Below are 27,592 nucleotides of genomic sequence, written 5' to 3'. Positions count from 1 at the left end.
CTAACCGAGAGTATCTTCCAATGTTAAAATGGTTCAATACCGAGCAGTCAGTGAATATCGTTTATTGTTTATCAGTATGAAGTCAATTTCAATAGTATTTCAAAGAGGGCATTTACACATCATCCATTTTCGTTGAGCTTTTTTCTTGAAGAGTGAATTTATGACGAACAAATTTTATTTCTCCGCAAATTAAATTAGTATATTGACTCTAGTCGTCCTGCTTGTAAAGGCTCAATACATCTTCATAAAATTCTTCAACTTCATTATCACTATGGCCATTTTGTAGAATCATAAGCTTGAATAATTGAAGAGAATAGCGAATAGCAACTATTTAGCTTAATAGCACAGGAAGAAATTCTTTCGGTAATACCTTTCTACTTTTATGGTTGAATATTAGTCTTTTGTTGATCACGAACCGAATTTCACTACAGCTTCCATTATTTGTTCTTTTGAATTCAGCAATTAAGCATCTTCTAGTTTGTCCAAACCTTCACCCTTTTCTTCAAATTTTACATAAGCCAAGCCGATGATGTCCCAGTTGATGTTTTAAGCTCTTGTAATATTTCTTCTAGGCATGAATCTGTACTCAAAGACTGAATGGTAAACGTTCAGTCCAAAGGAAATGGAAAAGAATGGAAGGTCCAAAGGTAGCCTGATTGAGCCCGGTGATACTTAGCACCCTCTGCCATTGAGCTACAGTAGGTAGTAGCTCGCAGGCCTCCTGGGAATGAGGGCCATTTATTTTGTTGTGAAGACATTGAGGGAATGGAACATATTCTGGCCCAGTGCGGGTTGACATATTTTATAAAGAAAAATGTATAACCATTTAAGTTTAGTGTCGAGTTTATCTTTTAATATTTATTGCTCAATGAAAAATGGCTATAATATTGTATTTGCATTAACTAAGCAAAGAGAATAATCTCTTTGCAAAACTTATGTGAGCTAAAAGTCAATGTTTTACTATCCCACCAGTTCAAATTTAAGAGGCTTTTATCTCCGCGAATCTGAATATAATTTGAAATGTCGCGTGACTATCCTTCTTTATCTTGCACCTAAATCTTCATTATGTAAAATCAGCACGTGCAATTAACGAGTGTATCGAGAGCATATGTAATTACAACAGGTGTACAAGGTGTCAGCAGTGTAATGATATATTCCTGCAACAAGGTTTTGAAAATATCATCAAAAATATGCTTTTTGTTTTCACTGATTTTTGGAAACAGTGCCATATATTCTGATTTATTATTATTATTATTATTAATATCAATTTATTTCCGAAGAAATGTCCTTTTACAGCTATGCAGCTAGAGGACATGAGTAATATACAGAGAAAAAACATAAAATACAGACATATGCATTGCATACAGAGCCAGATACAATATACGGCCTTAAACAGCCACTGGTGAAGATACAAAAACATAAAGTTACAACAAGTACAAAAACATAAAGTTACAACAAATAAAAGTGCATCCGGATACATCGAAGCGTGGATATTGCGGTATCACAGAGTCCACCTAGAGCATGACTAAGGCATACATGTCTGCAAGAATGGAAGATCTGTAGGTTCTGTCCTTGCAAAGTTTCTCAGCGTCTATGGCTAATCTGTTAAATATTTGGAAGGAGTTGTGTGGAAACATGTTGTCCAAGGAGGACATGCTACGCAGCTTCGATCTGTATGGGGAGGTGTTGGACTGGCATCTTCTCCTGTCGGACGGTCTGGCGATGATATCCCAAATATCGGGTGACCTCAGTTTTCCGGATAGAAGCTGAGAGAGGGTGAGAAGGTTCCTAGAGATGATGTGATACCTCCAAGGAAGCGTATTAAGATTGGTGACCAGAACAGATTTTGAGATTGTAGGTGTTAGCCCGGCAACCCTATTTAGCCATTTCAAGATCCAGAATTCCAGGGAGAGGAACCTGGCTTGGTATGATGAGGGTGCTGAGGACCATATAGTCGAGGCATATAATGGAATTGGGAAAATACAACGAAGAATGTATTTGATGATAAGGTCCGGGTTATGGAAGTTGGAGATCTCTTGTTTTACTGCCCATAAAGCCGAATATGTTTTCGTTCGAGTGGCATTAAAGTGAGGCAAGAAGGTGAGGTCTTTGTCCCAGATGATACCCAAATCTTTATGTCGGATGACTTTTTTAACTGGAGAATTCGCAATAATGATGTCCACATCGTTGGTATTTTTCTTCTTGGTGATAGAGAGTTGTGCAGTTTTCTCTTTATTAATGGAGAGCCCAATCGCATGAAGGTAGTTTTCCAGTTCATGTAGCTGTCGGTTGGAGCTCCCAGTAATAGACTGGAGAGACTGGGGGCATTTTGTGATGACGAAGAACTTAATATCATCTGCGTAGGTGGTAAAATTAGTACGGTTTGATAGGAAGGGTTCTAAAGATGCGGCGAAGAGGGCGGCAGAGAGAACGCCCCCTTGGGGGAGCCCTCTGGAGCAGAGAATGTGGTGATTATGGTTTTGATTTCTGATCCATAGGATCCTGGACTGAAGGAGTTTCCTAAGGAGAACTAAGATGTTGCCAGAGATTTTGAAATAGTTGCATAGTATGGTACATAATGCATGGATGGACAGATTGTCAAAGGCCGCCTTAATGTCGAGAAACACAATATCCAGTTGCTCTTTGTTGCTTAAGGTACTTTCAATTCTGAACAGTGTGTCCAAGAGGTTGGTGATCGTGGAACGTCCAGGTAGTACACTATGGAGGTATGGAGGTTTGTGGCCGAACATGTGATGGATGAGAGCAGGAAGTATGGCTTTTTCCAAGATTTTGAGAAAAGTGCATCCTACAGAAATTGGTCTGTAGTCATTAGGCGATTTTGGGTTAGACTTTTTTGGAACTGGAGAAACATAATATGTGTTCCAGATAGCAGGGTAAACTCCTGTTACGAGGACGGAATTGAATGCATCAAGCAAGAGATCAATGATATATACACTGCACAGTTTAACCATGAAAATAGGGAATCCATCCGGGCCAGTGGTAGACTTGTTGGGAAGACTGTTGATGACCTCAGTAAGGCGTTCCTTTGTGATGGCTATTTTATCCAGTGATGTCTGGTTAGCTGGTGGATTAACCCAAATAAAGGGGTTTGGGGCAGATAGGGGCTTAGTTGCGAGCGAGTTAGCCCATGCAAGGAAGGTGTCAGTGGACATGGGGGACTGTTGATTCTTGTTGGTGAAGATTCTTTTCCCAAGTTTCATTCTGTGTGCAATCCAGTCATTCTGCGCCTTTCTACGAATGCGTAGGAAGCGTGCCCGATGTTTTTTATAGAGTTGGTAGTCGGCTAGATCCCGTGTTTTTTGCCATTTCCTGTATAGTTTCTGTTTCATGATGAAGGCGAGTTTTGCGTCGCTGGTAAACCAGTTCTTGGTCCTGGGAGACAGGCGTACAGATTTGGAGGCCCCTTCACAGGCGATGTCTTTTAACAAGTTTGCTAAATTGGTAAGCGTTTGATCAGGATGGCTAGCAGCAATTTTTTTCCAGTCTGTAGCTTTTAGTCTTTGTAGGATGATTTGAGGTTGCATATATTTTAATGAGAAGATCTTGAGTTGGGATTCTTTATGGTCATGTTGTTCAAGTTGTCGGGGAGAACATAGACATTCACTATCAAAGGAAATTGGGAGGTGATCTGATGCAAACTTAAAAATCGGCGTTGTGAGAGTAAGATGGTCAAGGTTATGAAAGAAGAGGTCTAGGTTTTGATGTCGTCTTGTAGGTTGCGTATGGGTTAGTCTAAGGCCTAGAGATGAGAAGGAGCGTACGACGTCCTTCAAAGCAGCTTCGTGTCTTGGGGAGGGCATGTTGAAATCTCCTAAAACAAAGGTGAGCATGTGAGGCTTGAGGTGGGTTATAATCCAGGTAGTTAGCTCATCCCTTGTGTCGGGATTATGGTCAGGAGGTAAATATACCGCTACAACTTGAGTTCTCACTTCTTTAACTGTAAAAATTGCAGAAATGGCTTCAAATGCAGGGGAGTCGCTGAGTTGTGCACACACAAGGTGATGGATGTCTTTGTAAATGATGGAGACGCCACCTCCACGTTTGTGGTCCCTGCCGTTGCAAACATTTTTGTAATGGTGAGGAGTGGCCAAGTGTGTGAGTTGTCTTCCATGGTTAAGCCAAGTTTCCTGGATACAGATGAAATCATATTCGTCGAGCAGGAGGAGAGATTCTCATAGAACACACCTTTTATAGAACACACCTTATTTAGAACACACCTATTTAGAACACACCATAGAACACACCTTATTTATTCTCATAGAACACACCTTTTATACAGATTTTATACAACTTAACCCAATCCAAACACCTCTTACAGCGTCGCATTTTTTGCTGTATTAGTGCACCTCTCTTAAAGTAAAATCAGAATGTTTGACATTCCACTGATAGAATAAAGTGCCTGCTTCAAGTGACTTGGGACTTGAAGAAATACAAGAATAAGGGTGCTAAATCATGTGTGAAATAAAACACAAATCCAAAGTAATTTAACTGTATTGCGCAAAACCTTCAGCTCAGAATCGTGCAATTTTCAGAAGGAATAGTTCGGAATATAATAAGACACATGCAAAACTCGCGATGACATCTTGAGGATTCCCTATCGTGATTCTGTGACACACGGTCACCGAATTGGTGTAAACAGCTGATTTGCTGTCCATTCACATTGAGGAATTGATAACTTCTTATTGTCAGGAAAGAATGCGTGCAGATTTTAAATGAAATGCGGAAACGGTGTTACCTTTCATCGTGTTCGAAATGCAATCACGCAAAGGGTTCGCATGCCTATAAAATATCTCAAGAATCGCTAATAGTCACATTGTCAGAAGATTTTCATTGCTGAGAAACTTTCTGAACTTTCTCCGTCTTTCCACGATGGTCCATCTAAGTGCTACGGTTTGCTTATTGCTAGTCACCATATTTTTCATTCCTGGTGGGAAAGCAGGTGGTGATGACTGCATAAAGGATGTACATGGATCCGTAACACAGCTTTTCGATCGAGTGTGTAGCTATGGTAAGTGTATACACGTGCATACCAACGTGGTGCTAATTTTATCTGAGATTAACGCAGTTTTCTATCGTAGAATACAAGATGATCACACAAATCAATGAGTTTTGATATGAGTGATAACTATTAAATGGAATATGAATGAAATAAATCTAAGGAAAAAGGAATTAAGCTGGAATTCCTGTTATTTCTGTTTGAAATGATAGGAATGAGGTGAGCATGATTTTAAACCTACACCCAGGTCTTCAGTGTAACGATTAGGAGAATGTCAGCACGAGAGCGGTGTTCGGATTGTTCCTTGAAATGTTCGTGGGTGATCCACAAGCCACTGATCACCCAGAATAGTGACCCGCCCGTGTTGGCTCGTACCGTCCGAACAATGAAGTTTGGCGGAGGCAGCGTGAGGGTCAGTAGAATAAAAAAGACCTGGGGGTAATTGTGCAGGCAGATATGAAGTTTTCTGAGCAGTGCCGACAGGCTGCAAGAGTAGCTCATGGGGTCACAGGTCATTGATACACAGGAATTTTGCTAGCAGGGATAAGGAGGTGATATCACTTTGTATAAGGCACTGGTCAGGCCACACCTTGAGTATTGGGTACAGGTCTGGAAGCCTGATTTTAGGAGCTGCAGGAACGAGTACAGAGAAGGGCAACAAGATTAGTGAATGGAATAAAGGAATTAATGAGTAGAACAAACAAACTTAAACTTTTTTTTTCATACTCATCATCATCAGCCATTTTCAATGCACTGCAGGATGAAGGCCTCTCCAGCAACTTTCCAGTTCCTTCTGTTTTGAGCACTGGCCATCCATTTACTACTCAAAAACTCACGAATTTCATCTATCCATCTCCGCCTTTGTCTTCCAGGTTTTCTTCTAGCTCCTCTTGGGTACCATTCTGTTATTTTCTTAGTCCATCTGTCATCATGTCTTCGAGCTATGTGTCCTGCCCAAGACCATTTTAGTTCTTTAGTTTTGATAAGAATGTCCTTTACTTGAGTTTGCTGCCTAATCCATGTGTTTCTCTTCTTATCTAACAGTCTGATTCCCAATATAATTCGTTCCATTCTTCGCTGTGTAGTTCTCAGCTTCTCTTTCATTCTTTTGGTGAATGCCCAAGTTTCACTTCCATAAGTTATGGTGGAGAGTATACATTGATTCATTATTTTACGTTTCAGACAAACTGGGATCTTGCTCTTCAGTATGTGACTATATTTCCTGAATGCTATCAATCCAAAATTTATTCTTCTCTTGACTTCCAGCCATTTATCATTATTACAGCTAATAACTTGTCCCAGATAAGTATATGACTCCACCTTTTCAATTACTGCTCCTTCAATCATTATTTCTCTTTCTGTGGCATACTTGTTCATTATTACTTTTGTTTTAGCCATATTCATCTTTAGTCCAAAATCCTTACTAACTGTGCATAACTGATTAAGATTTTCCTCTAATTCTTTGGGATCGTGGCTTATGACCACAATGTCATCTGCAAATCGTAAATGGTTTAGGTACTCTCCGTTCACATTGACTCCTTTCTGCGACCAGTCTAATCTTCTGAAAGCTTCCTCAAGGGCAGTAGTAAACAGCTTCGGAGATATTGTGTCTCCTTGTCGAACTCCTTTCTCGATTTTAAATTTGCTACTGTCTTTGTCTAGTCTAATAAAGGATGTAGCACTCTCATATATTTTCTTCAAAATCATAATATATGGAGTATCTATGCCTTGTCTTTCCAGTGCCCGAAACATTGCCTTATGCTGTATGGAGTCAAATGCCTTTTCATAATCCACAAATGCCAGGCATAATGGTGTTTTATATTCATTTGCTTTCTCCATTAGCTGTGATATTACGTGAAGGTGATCCATAGTTGAGAATCCTGTCCTAAAGCCAGCTTGCTCTTTCGATTGATTCTCATCAAGTATTCTTTCTAATCTGTTAGTAATGACCCTTGTGAACAACTTGTAGATATGGGATAACAAGCTAATTGGTCTATAATTTCCAATTTCTGATTTATCTCCTTTCTTATGCAGCAAAACTATGATTGCATTATTCCACTGCTTAGGCATCACACCTTTTCTAATGCACTTTGTGAAGAGCCTTGCCAGTTTTTGTGTTATGTCTCTTCCTCCCAATTTTAACAACTCTACAGTAACTTCATCTTCCCCCGGGGCTTTCCGATTCTTCATTTTCTTCAATGCATGTTCTACCTCATCAGGAAGAATATTGGGTATGTCGTATGTGTTGCTACTTTGCAATCCATCTTCCCCACTGCTGGTATCATTCCCTCGCTCCTTGTATAATTCTCTATAGTAGTCTTCTGCTATTTGAATTATGCCTTCTCTGCTGTTTATAAGTACACCATCGCTATTCTTCAGTTTCAGTATCATTTGTCTTTCTGTATTACTGCTCATGGCTGCTGATTTAAATCCCTTGTTTTCCCTTAATGCTTGTTCTACTTTTCTTGTGTTAAATCTTCTTATGTCCTCTCTGAGTCTCTTTCTAATGGCTTTGCATAACTCAGTATACTCAATTTTCTCCCTGTCAGTGTTTTTCTTGCTCTTCATTTGTCGTCTTTGGTTCATCATGACAAGTGTTTCTTGACTAATTTTTTCTTCTTTGGATTTCTGTTTCCCTATAGGTTTCTTGGGCTTTATCACTTTCAGAAAGTTGTAATATTCCTCGTCGATATCTTGGTCCTGAGCAGTCTGCAGAAGCTCAAACTTGTTCTTAAGTTCCAGTACATACTGCTTTTTCTCCTCCTCTGTTATTTCAAAGACCTTTGTATTATTTACTCGAGTCAGTTTTTTCCTTTCCTTTCCTACATCTATATCAAGTGTACATCTTACCATTCTGTGATCACTTCCAACATTTACCTTATTCAGGACGGTAACATCATTCACAATATATCTTCTGTTAGTGAGGATGAAGTCGATTTCATTAGTTGTTAATCCATTTGGACTCTTCCATGTCCACTTTCTGTTCACCCTTTTCTTGAAAAAAGTGTTCATTACTGACATTCCTTGAGATTCTGCAAATTCCACAAGTCTTTCACCTCTTTTATTTCTTTCACCAATTCCAAAATTTCCGCGCTGTTTTGCCTTTTTCCAACCTTAGCATTGAAGTCCCCCATAATAATAGTGTAGTGGGTTTTCTGCTCATCTAGAAGACTCTCAATTTCAGTGTACATTTCTTCAACCTCTTCATCATCATGGCTCGATGTTGGTGCATAAATCATTATAATCTTTAGCTTGTACCTCTTAGAAATCTTGAGTATTAGTCTTGACACCCTTGGTGATGTACTTTTGAATTCCAAAATGTTGTTTTTAAAATCTTTATGGACCAGAAACCCAACTCCACCTTCACTCTTTTCACTGTTTCCATTGGTGTACAGCAGATTTCCACTTGATAAACTTATAAGTGATTCATTTCTTCTTCTTGTTTCAGCCAAACCGATGATATTCCAATTCACATTTTCTAATTCCTTTTCCAGCTCTAATATCCTGTCTTCACCGATGAGTGATCGTACGTTATAACAGGCCAAGTTCAATTTCCGTGCATGGCAGCCTGGTCGTACCCAGAGATTCTTAGCACCCTCTGCTTCCACTCTGATCCTCTCGCTGCCGTAAGAGGGAGAGTGAAAGCTGCTGGGGACTGAGGGCCATTTGTATTGTTGTGCTCTCATTGCTGGAGGGTTTGGTCTTTTCCTCTTCACGCTGACCAGGCGTCTTGAAGAGAACCACTCTACACGTTCGTTGCCACCTAAGTGACGTAACAGGGCTTACCATCGAGAAGGTGTGCATGAGTGGATTTTAGGGAGGCAGGCCAACCGGACTTCTCCTAAATCTTCTGTAATAGAGAGATATTGGATCCATCAGTGTTTTAGGCTGAGTGTCTGATAACACACAGGATACCTGTTCCCCTCTAAGCCCCTTTTTCATACTAAGAAAGGGTTAAGTTCTGCAAATTGCAGCGCATGGAGCCTAGGACCTGTGAGGTGATCGGATATAGGTTTATAAAGCATTGAATGGTTTGAGCATGCTCAATCCTGATTGGATTGTTACTCTTGCTCGGATTCCGGCACCTGATGAGGCATAAATTGAAATGGAGGAAAGATAGTTGTAGAACAGATGTTTGTCTTTAGCCAATGGGTTGTTGATTGCTGGAACAAACTTCCATCTGTCGTTGTGCAAGTTGACAGCTTAAATAAATTCAAGGCAGAACTAGACAAAATTTTGGAGTGAATGGCTGGGTGAAATCGGAAGGGTATTTTGAAGTGAAACTTCTTTAGGCGCGCTCCAGGCAGTTTTTAGATGAGAGTAACTTGCGTTCGTGGATTGACAAAAAACTCAACGAAAATGCGACCGTTGCAATAAGTAAACGAATTAGAAGCATTCAGAACAACCAACTATCGTACTAGGATAAAATGCGGTGGTTCTCGTAAAATCACCAGAATTAAGCAGCATTGGGTGTGATGGGTAATTGCAGGATGGTGACCTGGGAATACCCGTTTTTGTCGACTTTTTGCCTTCTTTTCTTTTTTTTTTTTTAAACTGTGCAAAATATTCTTCCGATTATCACGTATCATTTAATTTTGTTAATTGGTAAGGTAATAAAGTGTAAATCTGTTCTTTATATCTTTACTTTTATAGTCTGTGTCCTAATTTCGCTCATTAGAATCGCCATTAGTTGAATTACAGTTCAATTCGTAAACGTGATCACAATGACCGGCGCTTACTACATATCGTGCAGTGAGCGTTGTAAAGTGATAAAAAGTGTCCATCGTAAAGTAATTTGATCGTACAGTGAACCAATCGTAAAGCGTGGGTCCACTGTAGTGAGCGTTGTAAGGCGTACAGAGCATCTACGCGTCCGTGGATTGACAAAAATGGACAAGGAAATGCCACATGAAATGATTCATCCCTGCTCCCACCATGGTACCACTCCGTAGAAGGCAATAACGACACATGACCTAATCAGTATCCCAATAAGTCAAATGGTTTTAAATATCATCCGGTGCCACAGCACTTGCCGAAACTAGATTTGGTGACGGAACGTCTCATATCTCCAAGGCTCCCATTAATGCAAGTTCGTCGCCTGCGGCATTCATACGGTCAACGCGTGATAAATGTTCGTTTCACCTACCTTCCGCTATGCGTGCTCGACACACACACACACACACATTTTTTTGTCTCATGCTGTATAAGCGTGCTTGCTTGCATCACATACGTCTACTAATCGCAATGCTTTTCCACACGGTGTGCGCAGGACGGTGATCCTACCATCTGTGCTATTGGTGTATTTTATGGAAAATTGCTTTTTTTATACTTTCATTTTTGTAATTGTAGCAGTGGTAGATGGGTTTAGATCTGCAGTGAAATAAATGTTCACAAATACTCTTAAGGTTAAAACGTCTTGTCAAAAAAGAAAAAAAAATAATAGAATGTGAATATTCTCATTTTTTTTACTAAATAAATATTAAAATTTACGAAATTCTTTTAATTTCCCAGTTTATTATGTTAATTTTATACTTGTTAATTATGACGTTTAATATACCGTTGAATTCTGTTTTATTTCAGCTGAAAAAAAGAGTTACAGCCTATTTTCATTGATGAAATATATGAAGTGTATGAAGATGATTCCACAGAGCGTAAGTCTTAAAAGTGTCATTAATATTCTAGTTCAGTTCTCTAATGTTCCATTTTTCTTCAATTCCATAAACAAATTACATGTGTCATTTAGTGAGAGTTGCTTATATTTCGTACTATTCCTCATAGATACAATTAGCCAGAACGCTGTCTTTCTCCGGGGGTAGACATTCAAAAAATGTTGCCTCGGCATTAAAAATGAAGGTTATTAAACCCTCTCAGTAGGTTGAAAGGCAATGCGCCATATTTTGATCTGCAGCTTACAGTTTTACTATAATTTCAAAAGCGATCGTAGCAAAATCAAAATTCACCACAGGCACTCCCTGAATGTCTGTGGTGAATTAATCTTACTTTTCACGTGCTCGCCATAACATGTGAAAGGTAGGGATATAAACAGTTTTTAGATTACTCTTGTTTTAATTGATGGAGGCTTGGCTGAGTCTTAGGAAACTTTTATTTATCGTGAATGAAGAAGTCCATGGTAGTTGCCAGAACTCAGAAAAAGAGTAAGTAAAGTTAATTGTTTTTTGAAACCGGTAGTAAATATCAGCTCTCATAGATAGCATTGCAGCTATGATCACCCCCCAACTCCACACCGGCTGTGGAATGCCTGGGTTGGAAGCCCGTTTATGAGGACAGAAATGTTTCTTAGTTATTCTCAGGTGAGTGTTTAATTGTCATTTTCCTGCTCGAAATTCTGGACTTTAGTTTAGCAAACCTACAGAAAAATGAAAGCAGTTGCAAACAAAATGTGCAGTGGCACTCACAGTCATCCATACATTGTGTCTGGGCAAGTGGACCTGCATTGTATCTTATGTAGGTTACGCAGAACTTGTACCTTTCTTGGGAAGATGAACCAATTGTTTCCCCTGTCTGAACTTATTAGCAACTTTATATCCTCCAGACCCGTACTGCGTACAGGTCTCGGGGGCCTCATTTTAGGAAGGTGTGGCCTGACCATTGCCTTATACAAAGGGATAATCACCACTTTATCTCTAATCACCTAACAAAACTCCATGACCTGCTCTGGTAGCCTGTCTGCACTGTTAGAAAATTTCATGTCTGACTGCACAATTACCCACAGTTGTTTTACATTCTCTACCACAGTGAATGTAGAACCACAGAGTTGAGACTTTTCTCTGGGGTTACTTCTACTCGGATGCAGTAATTTGTATTTTTCAATGTTTAAACTTCAGTTGCCGCTTCTCAGCCCATTTGCCCCAATTTTCTAGATCCTGTTGCAGTAGCACCCTGCGATTACTGTCATTAATGACAGTAACCAACTAACTCAGCCACGGAGTGAAAAAAGCCCATTAAAGTTCCTCGCGTCATCGACGGGATTCGAACCCAGGCCTTTTCTACCCGGTGTGGGGAGGACGGTGACGATACCACTGTGCTACCCGCGCAGACTTCGTAGGCGATTAGATTAATAAGAGCAATTGTTCACTCAATAAACTTTTATTGTAAAATTCCAGGAACTTTTTGAATGTACAATTAAAAAAGTTGCACGCTGACTTGTCAAACCGTTGGGAATATTAATAATCATTAGACTTCGAAAAGTTCTCTTTTGACAGGAGAAGGGATAATATCTCCCTGACACACACCAAATGTTTAGATATATTCAACTTCATAATTTCTATGATGCAGTCATTATAAACTTGGATGTATCTAAACAGTTTATTATTAGTGTTAGTATTACAATAGTTAAATGATACGAGCTTTTTCTATGTCTGGCAAAAATTCAATATTAAATATAATTTTCTATCGTTCATACCTTCTCGTCGCCAATATATATGGTTTCCAATTCCGCTTTGAACTTTGCCAAACTGTCATACTCGACTACTGTGGCAAGAAATTCTTTCAAATGACCTACAACTTATTTCTCTAAGTACACTTCAAGAGATTCAGCCTCCTGTTACTCCACAATTTTTTTTTTTATTTCTCTCCCTTTATTCTTCAGGCTTCTGCCAATGAAACCTCAACATTCTCCTTGATTTCACTGATTCTCTTCTGGGTATTCTATAAATCTGTCAGGTCTCTTCCCTCCATCTCTAAGATGTCTAGTCCCCAAACTTCACAGGCTCATCTTCTAAGTTGTTCTTGATATGGACGTAGATTGACACAACTCAGCAATCTGGTTGCCCTTCTTTGAACTCTTTCTAGAAGTTCCCCCTCTCTCTTCAAGTGTGAGCTCCAGATCTGAACGCAATGTCCTAAATACGGTCTCACTTTCGTCTTTTTGCAACTTGCGAAAGACCCTCTATCAGAGAGAATACATCGCGTCACTTCCTAGCCACTGTGTTATGTCCCAGAATTTCTGAGGAAGGGAGTTAATGGAGTGTTCCGAGGATTCGTTAAATTTTATTCATCATGCAACAGCAATAAAAAAAAATCGCATTATTTTGATCGCGAGGGCACTGTGCCTCTCCGTGAGACTGCCCTTGTTGTTCTCAAACTTTAAGAGAGACATGTTGTTTCATTTGGCTTTGTGCCTTCATATTAGCTGATCTCTGAAATTCATCACAAGCAGGAACGTTGTTCGAGTATTTCAGCGATGATGCGCAATTTTGATTCCGTTACGAAAAAAAGAAATAAAGGAATTTTTATGGGCAGTTCACTGCCCATAAACTGTCATACATAAATACCACAATTTATGTATGACAGTTTGGCGTACAAGGCAATTTCGTGAAAGGCAATTCGTGGCTACGACAATTCTTGGGAGAATTCGGTGTATCGCAAAGCAAGGCAGAAAATGTCAACTATTAACATGACGTGCTGAAATACCGTTAAGTCATATTTTATATTTTTGATGGAGCATACCATCGCCTCTTACATTTTTTAATGCACATTCTACTTTTTTAAAGTGATCAACTCCCTTTCAACCCAATCTTTAAATGGGTTGAAAGGGAAGGAGTCTTACTCATAATTTACTTTCACTTCTCTCAGCTGCATTTTTAAATAAATAAGCACTGGGGGCTTTTCCTAGAGACCAACATTGAAAATCACTAATGGATGCTGGTTGGGTAATGCTCATTTTCTGTTGCCCGGTTTGCAACAGCGCTATAGCTTTTATTGAAATAAGTTAGCTGCAGGATAGTATAGTGGATGTTGTAAGGATAGACCAGTAACTCCCTGGAGATTGTGCAGAAATTGGAATTGAATCCGAGTCCCCGAAATGGAAAAGCACCTGGACCTGTGATATGTCTTCGCGAGCGTCCCTGGCTTTTGTCAACGCTCTTTATTACGGTTTGGTACACAAAAAGGCACTTAACGACATAGACAACGGAAGTTAAAAGGGTTTTTATTTTTGCAACAAACAAATAAGGTCTTGAGGCATTTGTACATTGAAACCACAGAATTCATGTGATGCATGGTTCCTGGGCAACGCGAAACTGTCGCCCCTCTCGCTAGTGGATGAATCCACCGCTTGGCAGGTATATAGTTACACGGCATCTCTGCATTCACGTAGACGGTAATTCGATGTCAGTATGGATAAACGTTGTGAGTTAACCGACTTTGAAAGAGGGATGATAGTGGGTGCCCGATGCATGGGTCACTCTATTGCAGAGGTGATACAGAAATTGCACTATCCCCTTTCGATAGTATCAAGAGTGTATCGGGAATACGCCATTTATGGAATAACATCTCATCGTGAACAGCGCTCTGGTCCGAGAAAGGTGGTGAGTGGATGCCCTTTCCGTCAAGGTCTGTCTCGCATTGTAACAGCTGATGGGAGAGCGACAGTGGCACAAATCACCGCCAACTTCAACAAGGGAGGTGACAGAAACGGCTCCACCAAGACCATCAGACGATCATTAGCCGTAAAGGTTATGGAGCTGCTGACCCACCAGAGTCTCATTGCTAACACCAGGACACCGTACTCTACGCCACAACTGGGCGAAAGACCATCGGCACTGGACCTCGGATGATTGGAGACGAGTCTCCTGGTCCTGTGAGTCCCGTTTTCAGCTATTTCGAGCGGACAGGTAGGTGCGTATCTGGCGGAAATCGCAAGAAGGTATGCACCGTCATGTCAACAAGGAACTGTTCAGGCAGGTGGACGGTCCGTTGTGGTTTGGGGGATGTTCAACTGGCACAAGTCTAAACCTCTGGTACGTCTTGACGCATGTCTTAACGATCTAGGTTATGTGTCCATCCTTGCAGACCAACTGAATCCTTTCATAGACATCATGCATCCACAGGGCAATAGACTCTTCCAGAAGGACAATGCGCCTCCCCACAGAGACGTGGTGACTACAACTTGGTTCGGAAAAACATTCCGCAGGTTTTACCACCATGGAATGGTCTGCCCGTTCAAATGACATGAAATCTTTGCAGCATTTTTGGGATGCTGTGGAACGGTCGGTTCGAGGTTTGGATCCTCCACCCAGGAATTATGGACAGCTATGAAGCAAGTATGATGGAAATACCTGTGAACGCTTTCGTGAATTAATGGACTGAATGCCTCGCGTCTGACTGCCCTTATCCGGACGAAAATTGGGCCTACCCCTTACTAGATAGGTATCCCATGATTTAGTCCACTCAGTGTATATAATGTACCTAAAACGCACTCATTGTGCTCTTTGTTAATCGTGTTTGCTTCTTAAAAACACCGAGTTGCAAGGTGAGAGAAGGAACCAAACACCCACCCGTAAAAATTCCTTCCTTTAGATGGAATTCTTACCGCCTACAAAAGTAAATGGTAAAAGATTTATTATTTTCTTTTTTCTTAATGTCTGGAATGTTCCTTTCTAAGTTGCCAAAATTTCTCTTTTACTTCATTCTGTTTGTTAATTTTTGATCTACAAATACACGGAGTTCGCATTGCAATTTCGCCTTTCACCAATTCGTCTTTCATAAAATTGTCACATATAGTGAAATGTCATTCACCAAACTGTATAAACCGAATTCTCCTGGAATTCGGATTATACACTGTGCCAAGTTATCCTGCATCGAACAACTCTTATAACGAATTAGCGAGGATGCTGTCTAGTGAATGAGAAGTCCTGGTGTGTAGCACAGTTGGTAGGATCGACGTTCAACCCACACCTCGTGGAATAGACCTGGTTCGAGTGCTGTCAATGAGGAGAGGAATTTTCATGGGCGTTTTTTACAACGTGGGTCAAAGTTTTACTCGGGTTTTACAAAGTTGGTGTCAGGCAAGGGTAACATGGATTTTTCTCCTGGAAACGTCCAGCAACCAGAAAATGGATATCAGAACATAAGCAACATACAAACAATATACAAGGAGCAATAAGGCTGTACTCGCTATGTTCCTAAAACCACATAACAATAATAAAAGGGACAGAAAGATGCAGATACTACTATTGTTCTTATATACCCACAATAAATACATTTTTCTAGACCGTAACGTTTCTTCCCCTACATTTTATTTATTAATTTGTATTATCTGTAAATATAACCAATAAATGGAATGAAGAAAATTCTCGATTGCCTCAGCTGAAGATATTTTCTTGTTTACTAATTTTCTCACAGGTGCAGGGATGCTTCACGACCGCTCTGCAGCCATACTTCAAGAAATTTAACAGTAAGGAGATTAAGGAGATGTGTTTAAACAAGAAGGGCGAGGTAGGTATATAATTTATAAATAAGATTTTGTTATATTCGTTCCAGCCCTACACTGTTCATTACAGAATACATACCAGCCGAATCATAAATATTTTAAAAATGTTGATTTTAAAATCGATATTACTGTTTTACTTGAATTTGTGTTGTCTACTAAACATTATTAGGATAGTTAGGAAACTCCATCCCTCATTGGTAGCGCTGTTGGCAGAACCGCTGTCCTCCCCATACCGATTCAAAAGACGGTAGAGACCCGTCAATGAAGCGAGGAATTTCTCTGGCCCTTTTTCTCAACGTGGCTGAGTTAGTAGGTCTCAGGCAGGGGTAGCATGGGTTTTTAGAGGGAATTCGGGGTTTCCTCGGTTCAGCAAATAGAAAATTGACCACAGAACACACACAGTTTGCAGACAATATGACCTTAGTCGCTAACGATCCTAAAACAAAGGCCTACAGTAGAAAAACCCCATGGCAATACCTTTCATTAGGAAAGGTGCAATCTTTGAATAATACGGCAATACCACTCAGATGAATCACGCAAAAATAGTGGGCGAAAAAATATCCCTGGAGAAAATTTCCTCAGAAAAAAATATCCCCTGATAAAATGCGTCCTTAAAAATATCTTTATAAAACCACAACCCCTTATCCCAAAGACATAATTAATGAAAATTCTAATTATAATAAATATTAAAAAAATGAATATGCATGTTTACCGTACTTTGCGATGTTTGCGACACACTTCTTGACACTTTTGTCACGTACAATTATCAAGGTTTGAAGAGATTATAAATTTATGCACAGCCTTGTTGAATGTGAAATAGTTGTATCCAAGAAGAGTGATGCGAGACTCTGAGAAGGATAATTCATCGAAATAGTCTTTATCGAGATTTTAGACACTGTATAAACTTTTTTCTATTGTTCTAAAAACCATTCAGGGCAGTTGTTATGTCATGGAAGGGGACACCAATGATTGTACGATATCCGGCTTATCTCTTGCAGCCTTAAACTTCTGGTTGATGCTTTGCACGAAGCATGGGTGCCAAGGAAATTTGACGTCAAACGTCTCCAGTGCGAATGCTTAGCGACTTTTTCAGCGATAAAAGCTCTTTTAAGTTATACTGTTTTCTACCAACAGTTCATTTATAAATTAGTTTTATATTTAAAGTTGAAAATAAGAATAGAGAAAGGAAACTCGCCTTTCTTTTTGTATTATTTTTTAAAATAAACAACTAACTCTTCCAACCGCTACATCCTAGTGGCACTGCTTCTGCCTCACTATCCGTCACCTTGGAGGTATCGTTAACTGCCCAGGGCAAAAAGGAGGCAACCATGGATTAGGATAAGTATCCTGCACTTCAGCAACCTAGGTGCTCATCTGGCACTGTAACCGAAGCAGACGAAGAAACTGACTACGACACAAGTAACTCAAAAAGATTGGGAAATGTCAGGAATGCCCATCATTACTTATCTTACATTCTGTATCAGACAAATCTCTGAGCAGTCTCTCATTTCTTATTCAAACATGTATAGAAAACGTGTGGGTTCTCTCAAAATGATCAGAAGACTCAGATCTGTAGATCTATTGGGGGAAACAGCGAGTGGAAACATTGCTAACACCACTTGGAGGACTATATGTACATGCAACATTACATACCTCCAGGGGGGTAATATCAGAGTGGGATCATCTCAATATAACAGAAGATGAACTCGTCCAGAAATTCAAACAACAAAAAAGCAATTCAAGCCAAATGCATTGTAATCAGGAAAGAAGGAGATTTTACTCTCCAGGCAACATCATTTTGACATTTCGTACAAAATAAAACTATTATATTAGGGTTACCTGGAAAATCCTTCAGATACACATGTATATTGTGTCTGTATATTGCGTGTGTTTTCTGGTGGATTTGCTCTTTTGTTGGAAGAACAACCCAAGTTTTTCCGGGATAAAAACCTTGGTATATACGCCTGAGACCGACGATCTGAACCACGGAGTTCAAAAAGCCCATTAAAGTTCCTAGCGTCATCGATGGGATTCGAACCCATATCTTTTCCACCCGGACTCGGGACGACGATGATGATACCACAATGCTACCGCACAGACTGACATTTGTTACATTCCATTTAATCAAACTACACCTAAAGGCCCCCTGAGCCGCAGCTCATCTGCCACTTACATCATAATTGTTACATTGTTACAACCTTGAACATTGGTCATTTTTAACTAACAATTACAATAGTCTAATTTGACTAAACAGATCTAAAACAAGATAGAACAACCTTTAGCCTCGCGGTGGAGACGGCGTCTCCGTCCCCACCACGAGGAGGTAGGTTGCCCTATCTAGGAAACCATATTTGACAATCCGTCAAACAAATAATAAATAAAAATTGATCTAATATTTTATGACATAACTCAAGATAACTCCACCATTCATTTACAATATCACATGAGTCCGATCCTTGTGTACCACAACTTCAGCGTCAACTATAAACGACGATCCCCGGTCACCGCCAGGAGAAGCCACACATCCGTCTATAGGAAAACATCTCTTCTGCTTGCATCACATTTCAGTTCGACGTTTCAAAATGTCGACAGCACGCAGATAATCAGGACACGCCCGATCATTTGCGGCATGTGCAGAGGGCAATTTCCTTTTCAGACAATTAACACATTGCGGTGTATCCGCATGCTTGCTGCAAGACTTAAATGTATGGCCTCTCCCGGCACAGTGACCACAGAAATCGTCTGCTTTACAGTGCCGGGCCACATGGCCATACGCCATACATTTAAAACATTGCGTCGGATTCCACAGTTCACGGACTCGATGCGAACTCCACTTCAAGAACACTCTAGAACAATTTACCAATTGTCTTCTTATACGTGGGGAAACTTCCACCACGGAATTATATCCTATAGAGTTTCTTGCTTTGTTCCTAGCCAAAACTTCTATTTCTGAAAGTACTTGATCTTTGCTAACACGCTCATCAGCCAAGTTCTTTCCCCAAAGTTCATTCTTTAAAATATCTTGACTGACCTCTGGGTCTACGTCAAAAATCACAAATCTCGGCAATCGTCGAAGGGTCTTCTCAACCTCCAACTCGAGCTTCTGAACTTCTGGACGGTTCTTGATCTTGTTAACATCAGATTCCGATGCCGCCTCGATAATTACTCGCTTATCCCTTATCGGACGAACCGACACGATCTTCACATCTGTTAAAACAGGGGCAACTCGGCCCATTAGCTCAGTCTTAACTTGATCACTTGTCTGGTATTTATCCGATTTCGCCTTCAATATAATAGTGTTATTCTTGGACTGTACCTTCTGGGAACCAACCACGTCTGCATACGTTTTTTGACTAGATACTTTTTCTTGTCCAAAAGTTTCTAACTTTGCCTTTAATATCTGATTCTCAAACATCAAGGTATGTACCACATCCGCCATCTTATCCCAGTAACTCATGACTATATCAACATCTTGGCCTGTTGATTCCGGAACAACTGCAATAAGGAGCCTCAGTTTGCTTCTCAGCATACTCAATTCTTCCAATCCAATCAGTTCAGAAGAAAGGTCTATATCCTGATCAGTCTGGGACTCCTTCTCTCGAAACTTCCGACTAGGACTCGCCTTGACAGGAGTTCTTTGAGGTGATTCCTTCAGGAATCTCTACCTCAGTCTCTTCTTCCAAAATTGCCTCTAGTTCTTCAACAAGAGGCACTGGAGCTTTCTTTTTAGCTTTTGGCATTATTATCAGCCAATAATTTAATCTAGACAAAGAATTTTGCACACGAAATTTCAAATGAAAGCCTAAATAAGCTCGATCTGCCAGCTGGGGTGATTGTCCCCCAGCTGGCTGCCCAGCCCAGACCACTTGGAGGAGGAGCTTCTTCAAGTAGTTTGCCAGACAGGGATCCAAAAGAACCGCACTTATCACTAGACCAAATCAGCACAGTGATAATCAAATTTGACCAACTATCTGACAAAAACACTTCGCACCTGGGCCTGACATTTGTTACAATAATATTTTCATTCAGTGTTAAAGCCGGCTATCTGAACTGTCGCGTACAACCTTATATTTCTAATTCTATAAGATTCTACAAGTGCGAAACATATGGTCACTCGCAAATGGCTTGTCGAGGAGATACAGTCTGCGGATACCGTGGATAAAAAGAACATAGGCAAAACACTTTGCGATTCTAAAGGACCACATTGTCCAAATTGCAAGGGTGAACATCCTGCCTAATCCAAATCTTGTGAACTCTGGAAAACAGGAAAAACAATTCAGAAGTATATAGCAAAACCAAAAATTACTTAGCAAGAGGCAAAGAAACAAATTTTGTTCAATATACCCAAACACCATTTGCAGCAACAGTGAAAAAATATCAATCAAGGGCAATGCAAATTGCAGTCTCTCTTCCCCAAATATTATCCATTGCAAATTGTACCCGATTTATTCTCTCATCACCGATTAAAGAGACCCCTAAGGAACATAACGTAGTAGACAGAGCCAACAATATTCCAGTCGCAGACCCATGAAGCGACGGTCCAAGTGGTCCACTTCAACTGCATCACATGGACAGTGAGACGTTAAAAAATTGAAAACTGTTTCAGCTCCAACTAGGAAGACAAACAATATGGCATTAATTAACATGGATAGATAACAATACCGACTCAGATGAGCCTACCCTTGAAGCTCGATCGCTATAAATAGTCTGAGAATAAAATGTCAGAGACATTCTCATGTACCAAAATCAAATAATGTATCATATCATATTGTGGAACAATAGAGAACTCCGCAGTTTCTTTAAAGATTCCACGAGCTAATCAGTTGTTATTATCCTGTTGGCATCTGCTTAAAAGAGAGAAATTTTACACCGAATGTACCACTCTAATTTAAAAATTATACACATTTTACGCAAGACAAAACTGTGACAATTAATGCTCACGGAGGGGTAGCCATACTCCTAGATTCACGATTACCTTATAGACACATTCCTTTACAAACCTCCATTCAAGCTGTTCCTACGTGGATAGTGATTAGTTTTATTTTGACACTTGTTTCTCTCCACTTACCGCCCAGTCACCCCTCTAGCATTCATCAACTTGAAGATCTTATTCTGCAGTTGCCAACACTTACCTGTTTATTGGACGACTTCAGCGAAGTAGTAACATGATGATGAATTGCTGAAATTTAAAAGCTCGCAATGTGCCTTCCAATTATAATCAAAAATCAATCAGTTTAGTTCGACCTTGAGAATATGTCTAACGTTACCGTTAAAGTTATTGTCTACTGTCAAATATTTTAAGAGTACTTATTTGAAGAGACTTGGGACTACTTATTTCCTTTAACCATATAATCTTATATTTTTCAAGATTTATAACGTAATATTATCCTTTAGAGAAATATCAAGATATCACTAAAACGTTCTTATAATTCTATTGCATTTTGCATATATGATTTTATTAGAGTGTTTTATGAACAGAGAGATTGAAAATTGAAGACTGGTTTCCTTCTTTTTATTTAAAGTTTATTTAACTGAGTATATTAATAGTTAAATTGCACTATGACTTAAATAAATGTCTATTACGTTTAATATGTGATCACAGCACTTTACTAATAATGTTTCTTATTTATTTAGATATGTAGCTTAATTTCAGGAATGGACGAGTGGGTAAGCCAACATTTAAACCATTTCTTTTATTTCTGCTCAAAATATTTCATAACTTCATGAATTATAAATACACATGCTTCATATTCTCTAAAATAAATCAGTAAAAATTATAGATATCCAGTTTTCAGTTAAATATATTTTAAAATTCAAATACTTTCAAACGTTTGCCTTAAAATGAATTAACCACGTAATTATTGCAAGTAAAACTATCAAATCAATTAATAATAGTATCTTGTTTGGGAGAAGTGGATGCAATATCATCATAAATTTCAATAACCTCCATAAAGTATATGAAAATATCTATTTTTTTCCTGAATTACTCTTAGTCGCCCTTGCTCCATAAAAACCGAAATCAAATGAAATTAAAATCCTTAATTACTCGTATATAAAAAGAGATGTTAAAGTAAAATTATGGATAGTTCATAAAAATAAAAGTTGCTCTTGGCATTTTAAAGTTATTTCATTGGATCGAACCTACTGTGGAGTCAAATAATCCTGACTACTTACTAATAACAGATAGATCCACTTTACGCCTCCAGCGTGGCAGAGTTGATTATCCTGCTGGAACTCACAGATGCCATCCGGATAGAGAGTGACCACGAATATCTGTTACAATGGATAGGTAGGTTTCAGCGTTCAGATTGCAGTCTAGGGATTTGAAGGCTCCAAGAGATTGCCAGGAATACATCACCCATATAAACAGATTGTCGCCATCGACCTGTTTCCGTTGAACCAAGACATCGGAGTGATCCCATCCGCAGTTTGTCGCCATATTCTCCATCTACCGCCCGAACTGCACAGCAGGAAACGAATTCATTGGAATAGTGAACTTTTTGCAGTCGTCAATGACCGGTAGGTAACTTGACCGTGCACCTACTAGAACGGCCCATACGGAGGAGGAGGGTTCTTTGGCTGGTGTCTTTAAAACACATCAAGTTGTCCCATTGTTAAAGTTCGTGGTGAGAGCAATCATATTTGTACTACGCAATATCCATCTTGTCTGTGTCACGTGTTTCATGTCTGCAAATTGAGCATGTTCTGTTATCAATTTGCTTGTTTTGCAGGACAGAAATCCTGTATTTCCCCAGTGGATAAAAAGCTTGGCTTATAAGCCTGAGGCCGACTAATTGAGCCATGGAGTGAAAAATCCCATAAACGTTCCTAGCTTCATTTTCGGGTAGGTATTTGACATTAATTCAGTCAGAAAAAAAATATTGGGCTATTGCACTCCACTATTCCTCATGTGTGGGTTATTTGTTATAAATATGATTATTTATTACTTTTTTTTTTCATCTTAATTCGATATGGTTCAACCAAAAATTCATTCTTTTCTGTTTTATATCATCAATTTCATAATGTTTTTCTTTCCTTCATTCACAAGCACTGCACCTTTCATATTAATCTTCATAAACCTAACTTGCTGGATATTATAGACAGAGATAAACGTTACTTACAACCCTATTCCTTTTTCCGCAGAATACTATCAGCAAAGATGATGGAGCAGCTGTGTGTAAAGCTAAGGTGAGCATGTTCCTCTTGTTCCTCTTTGGATTTCTTTTATAGAAATAAGGGCCAGCTGTGTGTGTGTGTGTGTGTGTGTGTGTGTGTGTGTGTGTGTGTGTGTGTGTGTGTGTGTGTGTGTGTGTGTGTGTGTGTGTTTTATAATCTCCATGAAACTAAATCAATGAGCAGGTAGTATGTTTGGTCAGTCTTTGAGCTGTTTGACAGTCTGCTGCAGATTAAATTCATTCGGTTGAATAGGTTGCTTTGGTTACACTTGTAAGTGGCGTCATTTTAAATCAAAGTGGATCGCTGAATTTCGTGGGTTTCAGTTATAAAGATCAAAAATAAAATTCCTGTATAACGTATACTCGAAATAACATAAATAGGTGTGAACCAGTTAAACCTGATTTCATTTCTAACATAGTCGTTGCAATATACTGATTTAAAATGTCAATCATTTGAGGAAACGCATTGATCACTTACTATCGAGTTTAAAACAGAATTCATCAAATTTTGGTCAATGCCATTAACGTGATTTCGAGTTCAATATCGCAACTAATTAGTCCACTGAGTTAGATTGTCTCTGGTGAGTCTTACCTAGTTTTTTTTTTCGAAACTCGGGATTTTCTTCTTGCAAAATGCAAGCCGACTAAGAATATAAGTAACTACAGACACAATATGCTGGGGCCTCATAGCCTTAGCAGTTTTTGTGCTTAACACACACCTGACCAAATGTATACATTTTAAAACAGTTACAATAATTTTATTTTGCAATCAATAAAGTTCTTTTTTCTCTCTTTTGCAGGATTGTGCGGGCAACGTTAAATGATAAATGAATTGAATAACTCTCACTGGATCCTGTTTCATAATAAAAGGTTGATGTAAACCTATTTTATCGAAAAATAGAACAAAATACCCATATTATCTGCAGACAAAATTTATCTAAATAAAATTTTATTGCAAATGTATTCAGTCTCGTCAGTTATTCTCTTTTAGAGCACACTGTTCTTCTCACTATAAAACATACATCCATATTTTGTTAATTTTATTTATTCGCAATTTATACTACAATGAGCGCGATATTGTTCACTGGCAACTACATTTCAACTAATGAACTCCAGTAAACATTCAACTTAAGACACAGTATAATCAGTATGTTGATGGCAATATAAAGAAGAACATTTCACCCACTTTATCTCAACCAATAGATATAACTTCTTGTCACAGAGATAACTCATTTATGTATCTATTTAGGAAGAGCTCTTTCCTGTCTCCCAGTGGAAGAGTTATTAATTCTTCCACGGGGAAGCCGGTGTAGTAACTTTGTCTCGCTCAACCTTTTACCCTTCGGCTCTTGGAAATTGAATTCTTAAAAATAAAATCTGTCTCCAAAAAAATGGAATGGTTACTCTCATTGAATGCTGGGATTCCCCACTCAAAGTAGGGTGTAAGGTCCTAATAACATAAACTTAAAGCCAACCTTCCTGACTAAATGCAGAAATGTAATATTCTTAAACTGATGATACAGACTCTGTAGTAAGATAAATGAAATAGGGAGAGCTATCGCTGTGTTTCTAGAAAGATTGAGTTGAGTTCCAATTTTATTTTATAAAATTTGAGCCCGTCCGAAATTTATTTGACATCCATTTTATATAATAAAATATCAAATTTAAGATTTTGATGTCTTCGATTCATTATATTAAGATATTTGAAATTTGATTATTAAAAATAAATAGCATATCTTTTTATTGCCCAACTCCACAAATCTCAACCAAAAGAAATTGTTTTAATAACGGGAAGGTTGCACAAATTCATTTATCATTTTACGAATTACCGTAACCCACATTTTCAAAGAAACCCTGCATGAAAGGAAGAGGAAACCACAAAAGTCATTAATTTGAGACACCAAAATTGTCAAAACGGATGTCTGGTTACTGGGACAACTTTGAGGAAGGGAGCAAGAGGACTGGGGTCAAGTCGTATAGTTGAATGATAACTGAGTTACGCTTTTCGACATCGATGGAAGAGTGCATTTATGGAGGAAACCAATCTAAACCGGTTGGGTGCGGACAGAACACGTAGTTGAACTGCCAGACACTGTGTGGTGCTGAAATATAAAAGCTGACATGTATGATATATCGCTCAAAATTTTGGGATTGTCAACAGAACCATGGATGTTTTTCATCATTGTCAAAGAAAACAAAACTTTTAAATTTAAGTAAATAATTGTTTCCTCTTAAAGCGTCTTTACTTTTCAAGATCGTAGTTCCAAGTATTGTACCTGCCTATTCAAACATCTATCCTTATTTATTTACACAAGACTAGTGAATAATGAGTGTGTTTTTGGACCATAAGTAAAATTATGATAATCGTGAAGCAAAATTTTCTTGAAACATAATGCATGACTTGGCGTATCATACATCTACAAACACTAAACCTTTTCAGTAAATTTTCAAGAAAAAAAGCAATCGTGCTAATTCTATAAAGACAAAAACTGGAGGTGAGTGCGCATTTGATGAACAGTTGTAAAAATAAGTCTCTCTTTTCGACATATACATTTTGAATGGTAACACAATGAAATAAATATGTATAATTTTAATTTAAGCTATCAATAATTTAAACTCTTAATAAGGAACAGCAACTTAAATTTAAAATAATCCCAAAAATTAAAATCAGAAATTAGGAAAATATCATGAATAATCGAAGAACACAATAAAGCCATTACCATATTCTAAACATGAAATCCAACAAATTGCTGCAAAATTAGAAATATGCTGTTGGTGGGGGGGGGGGGATTTTTGTTTCCTTTTTTTTTTCTTTTATTATTATTATTATCTCCTTTCTTTGTCTTATTATACATTTAACTCAGGTTTTCTTAGGTGCTCTCACCTCTACAAGACCCCACTCTTTGCCACCTGACTGCTATGCTCTGCAAATATCATAGAAGATTCTCAAGCTCTTGAGGGTAATTTCCATTGATTCCCCTTAATCAGAGACCAGGACTCTCTCACCTAATTGCGGGAGAGCAAGCTCTTAACTAGGAAAGCAAGGCGCGTGTTGATTAGACTAACAGGACTCAGGTGAAAACAAATCATGAAATTTATTACATGCACATATACAAAATTATATACAATTGAATAAAAGAAAACGTACATTCCTAATATACAAAGTCGACTCAGAGATACCTTGCATAATCATTCTAATTACAGTTTCCATTCACTAGATAATCTGAGTTTACCATTATATGAAAACACCCGATTCATTCTTCTTGCTCTAATTAACTCCTAACACTTATACATTCGCTATACTCATTTCATTACTCCTGGATACAATTCCGTTTCTTATATTAACAATCAAATATACTACTTTCATCATTAGGCTCTGTGGTCTCACCACTCTGTTGCAATATGCTTGTAGACCAGTCTTAACTTTCCTAAAGTCTCTACTTGTCACTAGTCATTCAGATAAACCAACCATCTTCATCAATAAAACATTACATTCAGAGTTTCTCATGCAACTTACTTGTCTATAACTTTAAAACATATTCATAATCTTTCTTTGTAAGTTTGCTACCCTTCCTAACACATTATATCTGTTATATCAATCTCATCTACTATTCATTCCTTAGTTTCCCTTACATTATACACTAACCCTTTTTAATACAATAAACTCTGTTAGTATGTATACTCCAGAGATACATTTTCTTTCTCTTTACTTTCTAGTACTACCCCCTTTTCATTAATTATTTAACTATTTCACTAACAGTCCTTCTCGCTAACTTAGTGTACTTAATATATTGCTCACCTACTTCTATCTTTTTCTTTCCTTTCCAAGGAAGTTTCAGGCTTCCATCTTAGGCTATGTTCTATGGCTCTCCTTCATCTGCTTTCTCCTGAATCTGCTTCAGATAAATTTCCGGAGCTCTAGGCTGCATGGGTCTGGCGTCCTTTCTCCTGTTTGAATGCGCAACTCCTCCTTTACTAAAGATCATTCTGATGCATCTTGCTCCAAGAGGTCGTTACCTTTCCTGGCACAGTTACTGTCTTTCGTTACTCCTTTTCCTTATCGTCCTTGCCCTTCCCGTTACTCCTACCATTAACTATTTTCTTTCATTACAGTCTAGGCCTCTTCACTCCCAACATTTCTACACTGCCCGACTTACTTCATTTTTC

The 27,592-nt window shown here is 38.7% G+C and overlaps 1 protein-coding gene across 1 annotated transcript; it reads left to right on the top strand.

Annotated features, from left to right (window-relative positions):
- Positions 1-4,865: 4,865 nt before the first annotated feature.
- LOC150083460 (uncharacterized) lies at positions 4,866-24,350 on the top strand. The gene is made up of 6 exons (XM_090377304.1): positions 4,866-5,029; positions 10,598-10,668; positions 16,163-16,255; positions 21,885-21,917; positions 23,394-23,438; positions 24,226-24,350. Exons 1-6 carry the CDS (start codon positions 4,891-4,893, stop codon positions 24,247-24,249), a joined length of 405 nt encoding a protein of 134 aa, XP_090233430.1. The 5' UTR covers positions 4,866-4,890; the 3' UTR covers positions 24,250-24,350.
- The last annotated feature ends 3,242 nt before the right edge of the window (positions 24,351-27,592 follow it).

The sequence above is a fragment of the Mastigoproctus giganteus genome, chromosome 7 (genome assembly GCF_048544385.1).
Source record: "Mastigoproctus giganteus isolate SK-2022 chromosome 7, ASM4854438v1, whole genome shotgun sequence".
Lineage (NCBI taxonomy): Eukaryota > Metazoa > Arthropoda > Arachnida > Uropygi > Thelyphonidae > Mastigoproctus > Mastigoproctus giganteus.
The sequence above is the reverse complement of the archived record's forward strand: the minus strand, read 5'-3'. Positions and strand labels throughout refer to the sequence as shown.